The following is a 14,513-nucleotide window of genomic DNA, read 5'->3' as shown; positions in this document are numbered from 1 at the left end:
TGAATTGGTTCGCCGAGTGTCAGCGACTGTCACTTAAATTCTACCATGAGTGTTATGGACAAATGACAGAAAGTGTTATTCTGTTGTGAGATTTCCTTTCACGAAATGACTATTTATCAACTGCCTGTGACATGTGGTTTAGTATGCCATGAAAACAGAAAAGACATGGGAAAGTACTACTTCCTTCATTGTAAATCTTCTGAATTCTGTATTTCTTCTATATTATTGGTAACCAGATGGTCAACCACTCCCCACAGTCAAGTCAAACGAGCACTAATGCTCTGGCGAAGGAACCAATTACCGAGGCAAGTATTTTGATCTATTTTACATAATTCGGTAGTCTATGACTTCGCATGTCACATACAATCAAATGCAGCCCCCAGTAAATCATGGAGTGGCATGCCTTTCTTTACGTACGCGGAGCAGGTAGTACATGAGCACAGTATTTTACTTGTAACATGAAATTCTAAATTAAAATTCTGAATGGAATTGTATTGAATACATTGTCATCTTAACAAAAACTGAAAACGGACAACCTTGCATGGCAGTGCTTTCCAGCAAGTAAAGAAAACTTCTCTCGTAAGACAGTTTACAGGTTGGGTACAAAAGTTTACGGAACATGCGGGCGGGCATACTTTTTCTTTGGTGCGACACCCTAGCGGCTGGCGGAAGCGTTGGAGTTCACTGTTTCGGAGGAGTGGAAAGGTGCGCTGTTAGCGACACACAGCTGTAGTTCCGGTGTCGCTTGGGTGTGCCTGGGAAGTGGAAGCTACTGCTGTGTGTCGCTAACATCGTACCCTTCCACCCCTCCGAAACAGTGAACTCACCTGCTTCCGCCAGTCTCTAGGGTGTTGCGAAGAAAAAGTGTGCTGCTCGCGTGTTCCGTAAACTTTTGTCCCAACCAGTACTTACACTGTTTCGTGAGCCCACATTTCTCTTGTGTGATGCGCAACCTTACTAGGGGTTATACTGAGCCTGCAATTGCCAGAGCATTAAGTTCCTGTAGTATAACAAGGTATGTGTCCACAAGGACTGTCTCTTGTAGGGCACCAGGGTGGTAATTCCTAAGGGCGAGGGGTAGTGGCTGTGAGATGAGCTTCATCTTTGTCATCCAGGAATTGTTCAAAAATCGATGAAGACATGCAACACTGCATAAAATGTTGCACTAAATGCCAAGCCAGAAGGCACACAGTGCCATGTGCTCCCATTGCATCCTTGAAAGGTTCTGTGCTTTCAGTGGTCTCGCATTTATGTGGATTTGTTGTGATACTTATTGAAAGTGGTTAGAACTAAAGCTAATCAAATCTAATGTCTGCCAATCCTACAACGATTGCTCTGCAGGAAATATTTAAAATACGTAGTGTTCCAGATGTCATGTTCAGCAAGAGAAGACCTCAGTTCACTTATAGTAATCCCAGATGTTCATCCAGATTAGTTCTGTTTGTCAAGTTCTTGTTGCACATCACCACTCCACGAGTGGTAGCAAATGTGAACAAATGGTACAAACCAGAGGACTGTGAAATGTGTGATGAGATGAGAATCGTGAAAAAACGACATGAGGGACTCGCTTCCTTCGGCATCAACACAGCACTGCAAATTCACTCAAAGGCTTCATCCCCACCGAAATCCTCACACCACAGAGGTTGAAGATCCGTTTGGATAATCTGTATCGAAATTAGATCAGTACAATGCGTGTAACTATGAGTGGGGACAACAGTGGGTCCCTGCAGCATTTGAGAGCGCCGCTACCACAGACGGCCGACTTTTGTGGTGTCACATGCGTCAAGAGAGAAGCCGTGCCGCAGCAACTGACCAGCCTAAATGTAACCAGTACCATAGTTATAATAAGCTATGTAGATACGAGATATTTCACAAGCATATGTTTCCCTCTTCAGAGCAAGTGTCAGTCACTTTTTGCATAAAGCCGGGGTAGTTGGTAAATACTCGTATTTGTTTCATAGCCCAAAAAGGACATGGCGGGTGGAATACACACTAAGATAACAGCTTACTGTCAACTGAACAGCTTTAATAATTAGAATATTTTAAAATAAATTTTACATATTATAAGTATTAATGTTAAAGCTGTTCGGCTGAGAGTCCGCAGTTGTCTTGCTGTGTCTTCCGTCTGTGTCCTTTTTGGCTGTGAAACATTTCTTTAATATGCAATGTGTGCAGCTGATTCTGCTTTACTTTCCCAGCTTCAAGCATCCCCATCTGTGCCAAAACCACAAACAAATGCACACTTCAAGCCATTGGCAGAGGTTGTACGTCCCACATGTTTGGATGAATACGTTGGGCAGAGAGACATTGTTGGAGAGAACTGTTTGTTGAGAAAGCTGATACTTTCAAACAATATTCCTTCTATGGTGTTGTGGGGACCACCAGGATGTGGAAAGGTAAACAGCAGTATGTATAGGGCCTTATGTTTTCGGGATTTATGTTTTCTGAAAATTGGGGGGGGGGAATCGAGTTTTTATTTCAGGAGCAGTAAAGCAGGGTAAAATCAGGCAATATCGGCTGGAAAAGCGTATTTTCTAATATTAAAGGAAATAAAAGAAAAACAGTGCTTCTCTCATTCCTGTTGAACACAAGGTACAAAACAGCCATGCTGAATGTGCAGCCCTTATTGGTGGTTGAATTGGCACTTTGCCAAGTTAGTTTTCGTGTTTTACCCTAAGTGATGAATGCAAGGCTATGTACTTTTTCCTCTTTCTGTTTTTTTTTTTTTTTTTTTTTTTTTGTCAGACGTTGCAAAAGTAACTCTCTGGCTGAGTTGAAAAATCTACAACATGGAAGTCTTATCTTCAAGGCTGGACTCCTATCCACTAGTATGTAGTAGAAATTTTTTAACTGTGTGGTTGAGGTTAGACACCATACATCGTGAGCAAATGGGAAGAAATGAAGACAATGCACCAAACGAACAACACAACACTTAATTGTCTTGGCTTGTGCCTCATTCTGTGTTTTGCCCCCTTGTTCATTCCCCCATGAACCCAGGGAAATGCTGCCTGCACGTATACACACACATGTGGTGTTCACAGTGCTTATTCATAGGGCCTTGTGTTTTAGAGTTGAACCTGGTAAAACCTGATTTTACCCCCTGATTTGCATCATCGACCTTTCGGGTAAAACTCTAAAACTAGTCCCCTAGTCTCGGGTTTTTATGGTATGGACCTAAAACTAACTTTGCAAAGTGTCAATTCGGCCAACAATGTGGGCACTGGAGAACGCTAAGCACTGGGCACTCACCATAGCTGCTCTGCATCTTGTGTTAATCTAAAATGCAAGAAGAGCCCTTTTTTTTAATTTTCCACACGCAATTCTACTTTCCTACCCAATTTCACCATGTTTTATGGCTCCTGCAATAAAACCCGATTTTCGAAAACCATAAAACCTGAATACACGCTTACTAAGTCACAAGGCAACTTATCTTACTGCACACAGAGGTTCAATGAATACTGTGCTAAGCATTTGAGGCCTAACTTTAGAAATAACAAGAAGCGAACATGTCACCTGCAGATAAGTGTAAAGACGTGTCTCCAGTGTGCAAGGAAGAGGTTTGAAAAGGAACATAGCACCCTTTTATTTCAAAGGTAATGCCAACCTGGCGGTAAAGAGGTGTGGGGTTGCAAATGCGGAAATCGCTATTTCAGGGAAGTGGATACCGTATTTACTCGCATATTTTGCGCACCCCTAGTTTAGCACGAAAAATGACAAGAAAATAAAAAATCGCGGAATTTGCGCACCCGCGTTTTCGCGCGAGGATATCTGGCACGCACGTCTCAGCGACCGCGGCGATTGCTTTTTGCAATGCCATCAGTGCTACGGAAGTTATTGCGGTGCTTTTGTTTCATTTGCGCGCACTTTTGGGTGATGCTCCGCTGACACGATGTACGTAGCTGTCACTCGAACTCCAAAACGCAGAATGAAATGCTGGACAAACCTTGCAGCACAACATGACAAAGTTGGCGACAATAGCGTGCTTTCGGTTGTCAAGTGCGACTAGCGGCGTCTTCCAGCAGCGTCTCGACGTATTTCACCCGTATATGGGTGGTAGAGGGCCAGCATTTGGGTACTCCTTTGGCGCTTGCGCAATGCAGTGATAACGTCAATATTGGCTCTACTGAGAGCCTATATGACCGGCATACTAAAATTTTGGAATTTTTCACTGTTTCAATATTGCAACGAACGTTCCCGTGCAATTTGTGCACCCCCAACTTTTTTTTTTATAGAAAAAGTGTGCAAATTACACGAGTAAATATGGTATTTAAGTATGTATGCTGACATGAACAGAAAGTGCAACATCTTTAATATATATACAGGTTGTCCCAGAAAACGTGTCATTGAATTATAATAAAAAAACTACACCACCTAGAGTCATGCGGTCAACGGCATTTGTTCTTACTGGGTTTTTGCCACCTCCTCATGTGAATGTCGTGTAACGCAAGTTTATTATTATGTAAATTTTTGCGAGCTTACGTCGGAAAGTTGCCTAGTAAAGGTCACTTTTTTACCCCACCAATGTGAAGAGCGTGTCTAATTTAGTCAAATTAATGATAATTGACAGGGATACTCAGGAGCTATCCCATCGGAAAAAATAGCCGAACATCATGCTCTACGGAGGTCGCACAGAATAGCGCACGATGAATTTTTCAGCACAATCTTTGTCAGTCCGACGAAAGGAGGTTGGAAACCCAGCCCTCCCCGACATCGCAGAAAGAGATAAAACAGGAACGGCTTATCACGTCCGACTTTCGCTGAGATAATGCTTTCCCTCTCACAATTTTAGGAACTGTTACTTTTTCTACTATCACTCTGTGGGCTGGCTTCGGAACCTCCTTTCGTCGCACTGAGAGCGATTGCGCTCAAAAAGTCATCGCGCACTATGGTTCGGTGCTCCGAAAAGCATGATATTCGGCTATTTTTCCCGATGGGATAGCTCGTGAATATCACTGTGAATTATCATGAATTTGAGTGAACTCGGCACACTCTTCATATTGGTGGGGTAAAAAAGTGACCTTTACTTGGCAAATTTCCGAGTTAAGTTCGCAAATATTTACATAATTAAACTTGGAGTACATGACATTCACATTAGGAGGTGGCAAAAACCTAATAAGAACAAATGCTGTTGACCGCGTGATTCTAGGTGGCGTAGTTTTTTTATTATAATTCAATGACACGTTTTACAGTGTACAGTGTCACTTCCACTGTTTCTTCCGCGCGCGAGAGAGAGAGGGATTACATGACTCACTGACATAGTTGTATGCACACTATGAGAGGAAACACATTATTGAATGACCTGTGTCTTGTTTCAGACAACAATAGCATCCATCATTGCTAAACATTGCAAGCAGTCATCATGTGCCAATTTTGTGACGTTGTCTGCAGTGTCTACCGGTGTGAAGGAAGTTAAGGACGTTATTGAGCGTGCAAAAAATGACCAGAAGATGTTGAAAAGGAAGACAGTACTGTTTATTGATGAAATTCACCGATTCAACAAGCTGCAACAAGTGGGTATATGGTATACCATCCATTGTGCTGTTCCCAGTTAAACCAATGAAATACCAGTATTTGCACGGTAATTCATGTCAGATAATAACTACACACAATGAGGCCATTATGCAGCTGTGAAGAGTGGGTTCATTTGTTTCTGTCATTCCTTCTAGGATGTGTTCCTGCCACACGTAGAGAATGGTACAATCATACTAATAGGTGCCACAACTGAAAACCCATCATTCTCTTTGAACTCTGCACTTCTCTCGAGGTGTAGAGTGTTTGTACTTGAAAAACTATCTTTGGAAAGTGTTACATTAATACTGCAGAGAGCTCTCAAACAGCTAAATATTGCCATAGTGCCTGATGGCCACAACCAACTGCATGAGGATAAAAGGTATGTGAGTCGAAACATACTATACTAATGAATTTTAAAGCTACAGACAGCTAGCAAGAATGTGGCGATATGTCAGTGAGTGTATGTAATTTTGAGGAATGCTACATATTAGGAATGAATTTGCATGAATGATAAAGTGGTAGTACGTAATTGGGAATTCAATACAAGAACCAGCATAATCATCACCTGCACATCAACTTCACCAGCGAGATTTTTTTTGCAAGACATTAGAAACGTAAGGCTGTCGACTGGTAGGTGGTTTGGATGTGACACCACAAAGGAGATAGCTTTGTTCCCAGTTTCTGTGCACAGGCTATATTTCCCCCCTTTCTATGGGTACTGTGACAAAATGGAACTACGTACAAGATAACTTCAGCTGAAAATCTGCATCAATAGCTATCGAAGCACCAAACTTGGTTCAGGTCAGAGTGCCCAATGGCGATTATTTAATGAATGGGTCACATCCCCTTTGCCTCACATTCCCCTGCACAGAGCATTATGATATAAAAATAAGTCCTGAGCTAGCCCATGTCGAACTTCCACTGATCCTGCACACATCAGTAACATGGACATGAGTATAGGCACATGCATAAATTCATTGAGCTTTAGTCTGTCAGTTACTGTACCATCACTGAATGCACGTGACCACTGACTGGATGTGGTATCTTTTCAGATGTGCACAGATAGATGAAGATGCAGTAAGGTTCCTTGCTGCTGTGTGTGATGGGGATGCGCGAACAGCTTTAAATGCTCTACAAGCAGCAGTTCAATCACATGCAAATTCACAACCTGAGAAGGTGGACAATGCATTGCATATAACAAAGGACTCTATCAGAGATGGTCTTCAGAAGACTCACTTTCTTTACGATAGGAAAGGTGTGTTGTGTACATGCTTGGTCTGCAACTCCGGTATTTACGTATGTTTACAGCCTTGTGATTTATGGTTAAGCACTGTAAAACCTGTTTTTATCTCCTGATTTGCAACATCTTCACTTTGAGTAGAGGCAGAAAAATGCTGAAAATAAACTTGCCAAAGTGCCACCAATACAGGCACTGGAGAACTGTAAGCACTGCGCATTCAGCAAAGCCGCTTGTCATCTTGTGTTAATCCAAAATACGGGATGCACTCTTTATTCATATTCCACCCGAAAGTTTGCTTTTTTACTGGATCTGTACCCATATAGCTTTCATGTGATGGACTACACTTCGTCAGGTGCAGAATGAAAAATTTTCATTCTGTACCTGATGAAGCGTGGTCGACCACGCAAAAGTGTGTACATACTAAGTACATATTAAACTTAGAAAGCTTCAGTGTCATTGCTTTGAGAGTACTACAGCCATCTTGGACTTGACTCACCTTATGACTCACCTTATACCTGCTCTACTATCAGTAGTGTAAAGGAGGCAGAAAGCATTGGACCTGCTTATTGCAACAAAATATACTTTCCTTTTCAATGCTTTTTTTGTGACTATTTGGTGAAGCTTTGTCACTCGGTACCTTAATAAGCTGAACCATCTAGTACATAGTCCCTATTAGCCTCCCATTCATATCTTCCTGCACAGAGAGTGCAGCTTAAGTTGCAATGTCAGGTCTGTTTGTCTGTGTGTAGCGAGACCCTGATGATACAGTTGTTACCATAACATTAAAAAGAATTGTGTTGTGCAGGGTATTTTGTGACGCATGAAAGCAATCCAAGCTGGTGAGTATGGTGCCCAGACTTAAACTCTTGAGATATTCCCACACTATATGCATCAGCTACACCTGATTTGCAGAAGCCTGCTGATTAGCCTCTTAGCTGCCAGTGCTACATTTGGCCATCAGTTGCACCTCATCACACTGCACTTCACAAAGCCATCCTGTACATATGCAATAACTGCCAAAAACATGAGCTGTACATAGCCAGTATTCATCTTGTTGGTACCTTTTATGTACAATATCACCAGCCAGTGATGTACTGTCATCAAGTAGCTGAATGGTTGAACAAAACATTCAAAGAGGGGGAAAAAAAAAAGAAAAAAAAAAGCTCTTCTGTTTTTGAAATGTCACATGCCAGTAGGGAAGCATTGTCTATGCAACACAACACAGACAGGTACATTCAACAAGAACGTGTGCTCTCTCAAGTAGGGATTGCCTTCATGTTGCATACATAATAGAGTCGCCGACCGATTTTTCGGGCTTGAAGGAGCCACAAAATCCGTCCGAATTATCGAGGTGTCCGAATTTTTAGACAAAGGCTTGAATCTGCAATGTTTCAAGAAAACTTTGTTTGAGCACTCACACTGCCTTGAAATAACTGTCAACTCGAGTCTTCTTCACAACATGCCACGTGATAACACATAGCGGTGAATTTCTGCTAGCGCAGCCTTGTCGTGTTACACTTCCATGAGTTAGTAACGGCCACAAGCTCCGCCTTCTACGCATGCGCTGGGGCGGTGCACTTCCCTTTGTGGCGCAGTCTGAAATATCGAGTCCCGAAATGCACTGTAGTGCATCCATGTATTTTGGCTCTTGGAAGACGATAAGTTCGAAAAACTGTGCATCCCCAGAGCAAAATGAGTACAACAAACCGGGCAGTCAGTCCGAAACCTGGTCCAAAATATTGGAAGCGGAAATACATTGGCTCTATCGGGCGTTTGACGGCCAAAAGTTTTGTCAGTAATCTAGGCAAGAAGTCAGCGAGAGTTAAGTGGCAAGAATGTCGGTACATTTCTTGCCTCACAAACTTGCCTCTTTATGAGAGCCATGTCTTGCTTGAACTTGTACTATCTAGGATAGTGCACACTGGCAAATATAAGTCAAACCATGGTATGAACTAAGAAAGGATAACGTAGAAATATGGGCTTCTTGGTGTATGATGCCACTGCAACGTGCCGAAAAACAAAGACACAGTGGAAGTTAGACAGAACACACACTTCCTGTTCTTTGTGTTCTGTCTAACTTCAGCTGCGTCTTTGTTTTTCGGCGCATTCCAGTGGTAAGGAAGGATGCATTGTTTATTAGGCAATTGATGGGGGATAGGAAAAGTTGCCGAATGCGGGAAATCTTATCATTTGTGTGTCACTGTAGTTCTGATTCCTTGACTAGCTGTCTCTGTTGCATAATTGCTAAAAACTGAAAAATTTTAAACCCTTAGGTGACCAACATTACAACACAATATCTGCATTTATAAAGTCTATGAGGGGCTCAGATGCAAATGCGGCACTTTACTACCTGGCAAGAATGTTAACAGGCGGCGAGGATCCTCGTTTCATAGCAAGAAGACTGATAATATTTGCTAGTGAAGACATAGGTATGAATAATTCTTTCCTAAAATAATGGATCCCAGTTTTGTTTTATAAAACAGATACCATAGTTAATGAAAATTTGACTGAACCCAGAGACAAGGAAAACGCAGACGACATCGAGAATGTGTTTGTGATCGCCTTGTCGCGGGAGGGAGGGGGGTGGGGGGGGGTTCAATCAAATTTTCATCATGTATCACCAGTTAGCCTGCATTGTACTGCAGGCCAGAGTATTGAGGATAAAAGAATAACTTCTCTACATGTCATCAAAGAATATGTTGAGGGTGGGGTCATTACTCTGACTCTTACCCTCCTGACTAGCATGATTGATTGCACGACTTGCGATCAATTCTGAAACGTACTACCTCCAGTTTGATACCAATCCTTCGATTACATGTCCTTGTGATTAACGGAAAATCAGTTTTCTCTCTGACTGCTCCAGAGACTGGGCTGATGCATGCATAGGCACTATTAACTGGTTGACGTGATATGTAGTAAAAATAATTTCAAGTGTAACGTAGCATAATTTTTTAACTTTCATTCACATTTTCAGGCATTGCAGATTCTCAAGCTTTGCCATTAGCAGTTGCAACTCATGAAAGTGTTCTCAAAGTGGGAATGCCGGAATGTCGGGTTAGTGCAGTTCCATTGTAAACTATTTGCTCTAAAATTTACAAAATACCCAGTGCTAAAGGCTAAGAACACAGATACGAACTCCACTAAATTTTTATTATGCATTTATTTATGCATTGAAAGTTGTATTCTGTAAGTGCTCACTTACCAAGAGGTCTAACTCAACGTTTTACCTTCCTCCCCCTTTTGATTTCAATTCTTTTTGTTTCTCTCTGTCTTTCACCTTTTCAAGCTTGTTCTACTATGAGAGTAAGAAAATATTTTTTATCTTGTAATCCCTTAGGCTTACACACATGACTAATTTTTTTTTTTGTCTTCTGATATACTAATATCCCATTTGACTTTCGTGTATGAATTATCAAGTACCTCATATACCCTGGTTGTGACTACTTATCCCTAGCACAAACCTTTGTCAGGTTGTTATTCTCTGCTCCTTTTTGTGGTGCTGACTATCCATCGTCCACATGACAATGAGGAAAGATCCTAGCAAGTACGAATAGAGACTGTGTGGGGATAAGAGATTGTTTCCTTCTCTTCATGACAAGATCGGCACCTCGAAATTGACGAAACAGAAGCCCACATCTCAATTGCCATCAAGCAGCTATCATTTCTCAATTTTACTTATCTTTTACTTGATTACCTTAAAGGGGCGGTCTCGTACCCCCTGCCCCTTTCATAAAGTGTACCATTCGATTGCCCTTTGTTGAAAATGGGATACTGCTTATTTACCCGAAAAAACACGCCACAGTTATCAAATACCCGAATTAAATTGATAAAGATTGCAGAGCACGCCGCAATCTGTGTTGGCAACAATAAGAACGGCCACGTCGCCCTGCGGGTAAGTCCGTGATAGGATACAGAAATCGTCTGCTTTTACGCGTGCTAGTGCATCGGCGTGAGCAGACGACTTTCAGAAGTTACCGGGCACCACGGCAACTCTCGTACATTTTCTTTCAGTTCTCAGGTGAAAAACGTGCATTCTAAGTAGTGGCAAGCATGATGGTTCAGAACAACTATGTTAATCCTCAGAAACAAGTTAAAAGTCGCAGAACAACCCCATCCACAATCACAAATCTGAAGTCGCTGGCCATCGGCGCGCGCGGTCGCATTACAGCTCCGACCAAAAATATATTACATTACACTTCCATTACACTCGCCGTTGTACACTGATCATGCTTCGAAATGAAGTGTCGCTGACGACGTACATGGAGAAGGAGAACGTGTTTATTTAAAAAACGCATTAAATACTCGCGGAAAGAAAACACGTGACTTAGCTTCCACGTATCCGATTATGCGCCACATTATGGGAGACCCCACAGTCAATGCTCAGACTACATTCTCCGCTCGCGGAGGTATATGCCTGAGTGTCCCCATTTCGAGAGCAAAGGGGATTACTCAAACCGAGGTGCTTCTACAAGTTACAATTACCATGACAACGATGACGCACCCGCAGGCCGACGTCATATGTGACGTATGCATGAGAGAAGTGCAGCTTTCGTCGTCTGCTCTTACGGCACGTTTCGACAAATTCCTGGAAAACGACTTGGTTATTCCAAATGAAACTTTGACGGTTGTATGTGTACAGTACTCGTGAAACTAGTTTTGGCTAAGTTTCGGAATCGCCCCGGCTGTACGAGACCGTCCCTTTAATGCATAAATGCATAGTAATGTCTAATCTGGATTCTTATCAGCTATGCGGTAGTCGTGTTTTGCGTTGTGAATTTTGAGCCTTCAGTGTTCGTAAAAGCATATTCTCAATTTTCAGATAATGCTGTCCCATTGTACCACATACATGGCACGAGCGCCAAAATCACGCGAAACCTACAATGCTTATGGCAAGGTTGAGAAACTCCTTCAAGACCATGAGGGACCCTTGCCACCAATTCCATTGCATTTGTGTAATGCCCCTACTTCACTTATGAAGCAACTAGGATACGGCATGAAACCTACAAATGCAAGTTATTTACCAGCATCGTTAACTGGAGTTGATTTTTTTGGGCACCAGTGATCTGCTTACGTTAAACTTGTTATAGTTCCAGTAGTAGTACATCCGCAGCGGCCGTTATTGTGAATAAGAGCATTCATAATCATTGTTACATACATTCATTCAGAGGTTATGTTGGTATTGCTAAAATAAAGTACTATGAAGTGTTGTAATATTGGATGTATTGCCACTTACCAACATAACATGACCTACCCTCTCAAGACATTTCATTTATGCTGATGTCATGAGAACCAATCCCCTGCATTTTCCATATGGCTTGGGTTGCATGATACCTACTTACAATATCAGAACTTCTGTCAGCAGCTGTCCAGTAGGTATCCACTAGGTACCAACACTAACTAAGGTGTGACCTTACCCCCCCCCCCCCCCCCCCATACACCCACACACCCATTACCTAATGTTACATGGAGACTTTTCATTGTTTTGAACACAGAAATGTATGTTGTAACAAAGATGTACCAACATTTGCTCTGGAGGCACCCCACTAACGTGTGGGTGGCAACCTGTACTCCTGGGTGGAAATCTACGGTCTTGTTCAATTTGGCTGTTATGTGTGAGGAACAGAGAAGTGGCATGTGGGAATACCCCACCTTTCATTTCTTTGCTGGCTGACCATTGGAAGACAAACTAAATTGTCCCAATTTACCATCAGCATGAACCCTCCCCTAAACAGCAATCGGACATCCATATTAGAGCACTGCAAAGGGCTGGGCTGGCCCGAAAACCTGAGCCTGTGGGCTGAAATCAGGCCTGAAAGTCATTTTGACTACGGGCTCGGGTACAGTCTGGCCTGTATCGGGTCGAGCTTTTGTGAGCCATTCTTTCACATTATTTAAACCTCAACATTTGTGATGATGATGATGGTGGAAGAAGAACAACAACATTTGTTTTGAAAGCAAAGCAACGGGGTACCAGGCCCTTTGCTCTGTCTTTCTGCTAAAATGCTGCAATATAAGTAGAGCCTGAAGTTTTTGGGAAGAAGCAGTGGAACTCCTGTTCAGTCTTCCCATCGATCCAGATTTTAGTGAGACCGATGACAACAGTTGTTGATGACGAGTTCATCCCAGAACTTGCGCCTATAGATCCAGATGGTGACAGCACAGAAATCTATTATCGTCATTTAGTAAACAGCGAGAATGAACCAGGCGAGCAACAGTACCAGACAAAGAAAGAAGCAGAGAACATGACCTGAAGTTTCCAAGGAAGGTGGAGAAGATGTACAGGAAGTAGTGGATCTGGGCACATGCAGCGCCATTCACCCAGCACATATTGTGAGCAACCCCAAAAACTTTGGCCCTGCAGTATTCTACAAAGTCGCCGACAGAGGCAGTGTGGAAAAAACAAATCACCATGCAGAACGGAAGAGCCACTGGCAAGAACTGACAGCAGGGGAACCTGCAGGCATACTTTGGATTGCTTCTCATTATTAGCGTAAATCCGACAGCCTCATGTCTACCAATGCTGGAGCAGTGATGGCGAAGGCCCTGGCTTTTCTGCTGCGGAAAATCTCAAATTCTGCGGCAGGGAATCAGAAATTCTGCAATTTTCCGTGGCAAGTGCTTACACATCTAGCCTGACAGAGATATACGAACGCAAAATCTTTATTAACTTGCATAACATAGAAGTAAAGTGCCTACAAATCCAAAATACAGTTGTAGCTACGAATCGCATGGTACTTTGTGCTGTTTTAACACTAGCATAACGTAGTTACCACTGTAACGGCGGAAAAACAATTCGGCACTTTCGTAGAATTCCTCAGTACCGTACTAACCTTTGCACCATTGCTTCCCCAAGTGGGAACGTTTAGCAATCGCACACTTCGCCGTGAGAAACCCGATAGATGGAATATCGCCGATGAGAGCAAAACAGAAGTAGTAAAGACAGGATAGATGTGAGCTTAACCATTTTTGCCAACATGAGATGCGTGGAACCTGTTTATTTTCCTCTCAGTCACGTGGTGTAGGAAAGGGTGTTATGATCCATAGGTATATACACCTCCAGCACTAAAGCTTTGTTCCTCAGTCAAGATTCGTAGTTCCGCAAAATTCCATGCAAAACCCCTAATTCCGCGTTGCATCCTAAATTCAGTGCGTTTTTGCAGAATCTCGGAAAAGTCGCGGCCTTAGTGGTGGCTCCTTCGAAGCACCTGAAGTCTCAAAGAATGTCGTTCCTGCGTTTTCAGTTCGTGAACTGCTTTCACATCAGCTACAATAACAAACAAAAAAGAGAAGATGGGTACAACAAGCTTGCCAAGGTACGCCCTCTCATAGATGCATTGAATAAAAATTTTCAAAATGAGTGCAGCTTGGGACAAACGTTCATGGAACACGGCACTGGCGTATTTCTTCATCGCAGCGGACTCCTGCTACCTGTGAGAAAGAGATCGAATAAGAAACGGGTGACAGGCAATTCAGTCCATCTCTTAGTATGTGTAGCGATTCCTGTTTGCTTCTAGGGCGTCGCTCCAATTAAGAAATGCGACACCCAGGTGTTCCGTAAACTATTGTCCCAAGCTGTACATACCATGTGCCCAGCAAGCTATGATGCATGAGAAAGTTGCATATGGAAGCATAATTTTATTCAAGGAGAGATCATCTCTCAAGCAGTACCTTCCAACGAAGCCAATAAAGTCAGGCTACAAAGCAGAAGAGCTGTAGCAGAGCAATAGCGTAGCCAGGAAAATATTTTGGGAAGGTTTCTAGG

General features: G+C 42.6%; 1 protein-coding gene across 1 annotated transcript; it reads left to right on the top strand.

The window, feature by feature from the left end:
• The first annotated feature begins 2,157 nt into the window (after positions 1-2,157).
• On the top strand, positions 2,158-11,962 carry LOC135377680 (ATPase WRNIP1-like). The gene is made up of 7 exons (XM_064610272.1): positions 2,158-2,396; positions 5,316-5,510; positions 5,667-5,890; positions 6,564-6,766; positions 9,025-9,180; positions 9,726-9,805; positions 11,571-11,962. Exons 1-7 carry the CDS (start codon positions 2,166-2,168, stop codon positions 11,811-11,813), a joined length of 1,332 nt encoding a protein of 443 aa, XP_064466342.1. The 5' UTR covers positions 2,158-2,165; the 3' UTR covers positions 11,814-11,962.
• The last annotated feature ends 2,551 nt before the right edge of the window (positions 11,963-14,513 follow it).

Source organism: Ornithodoros turicata, chromosome 1 (assembly GCF_037126465.1).
Source record: "Ornithodoros turicata isolate Travis chromosome 1, ASM3712646v1, whole genome shotgun sequence".
Classification (NCBI taxonomy): domain Eukaryota; kingdom Metazoa; phylum Arthropoda; class Arachnida; order Ixodida; family Argasidae; genus Ornithodoros; species Ornithodoros turicata.
This window is presented reverse-complemented; position numbering and strand designations above follow the sequence as displayed.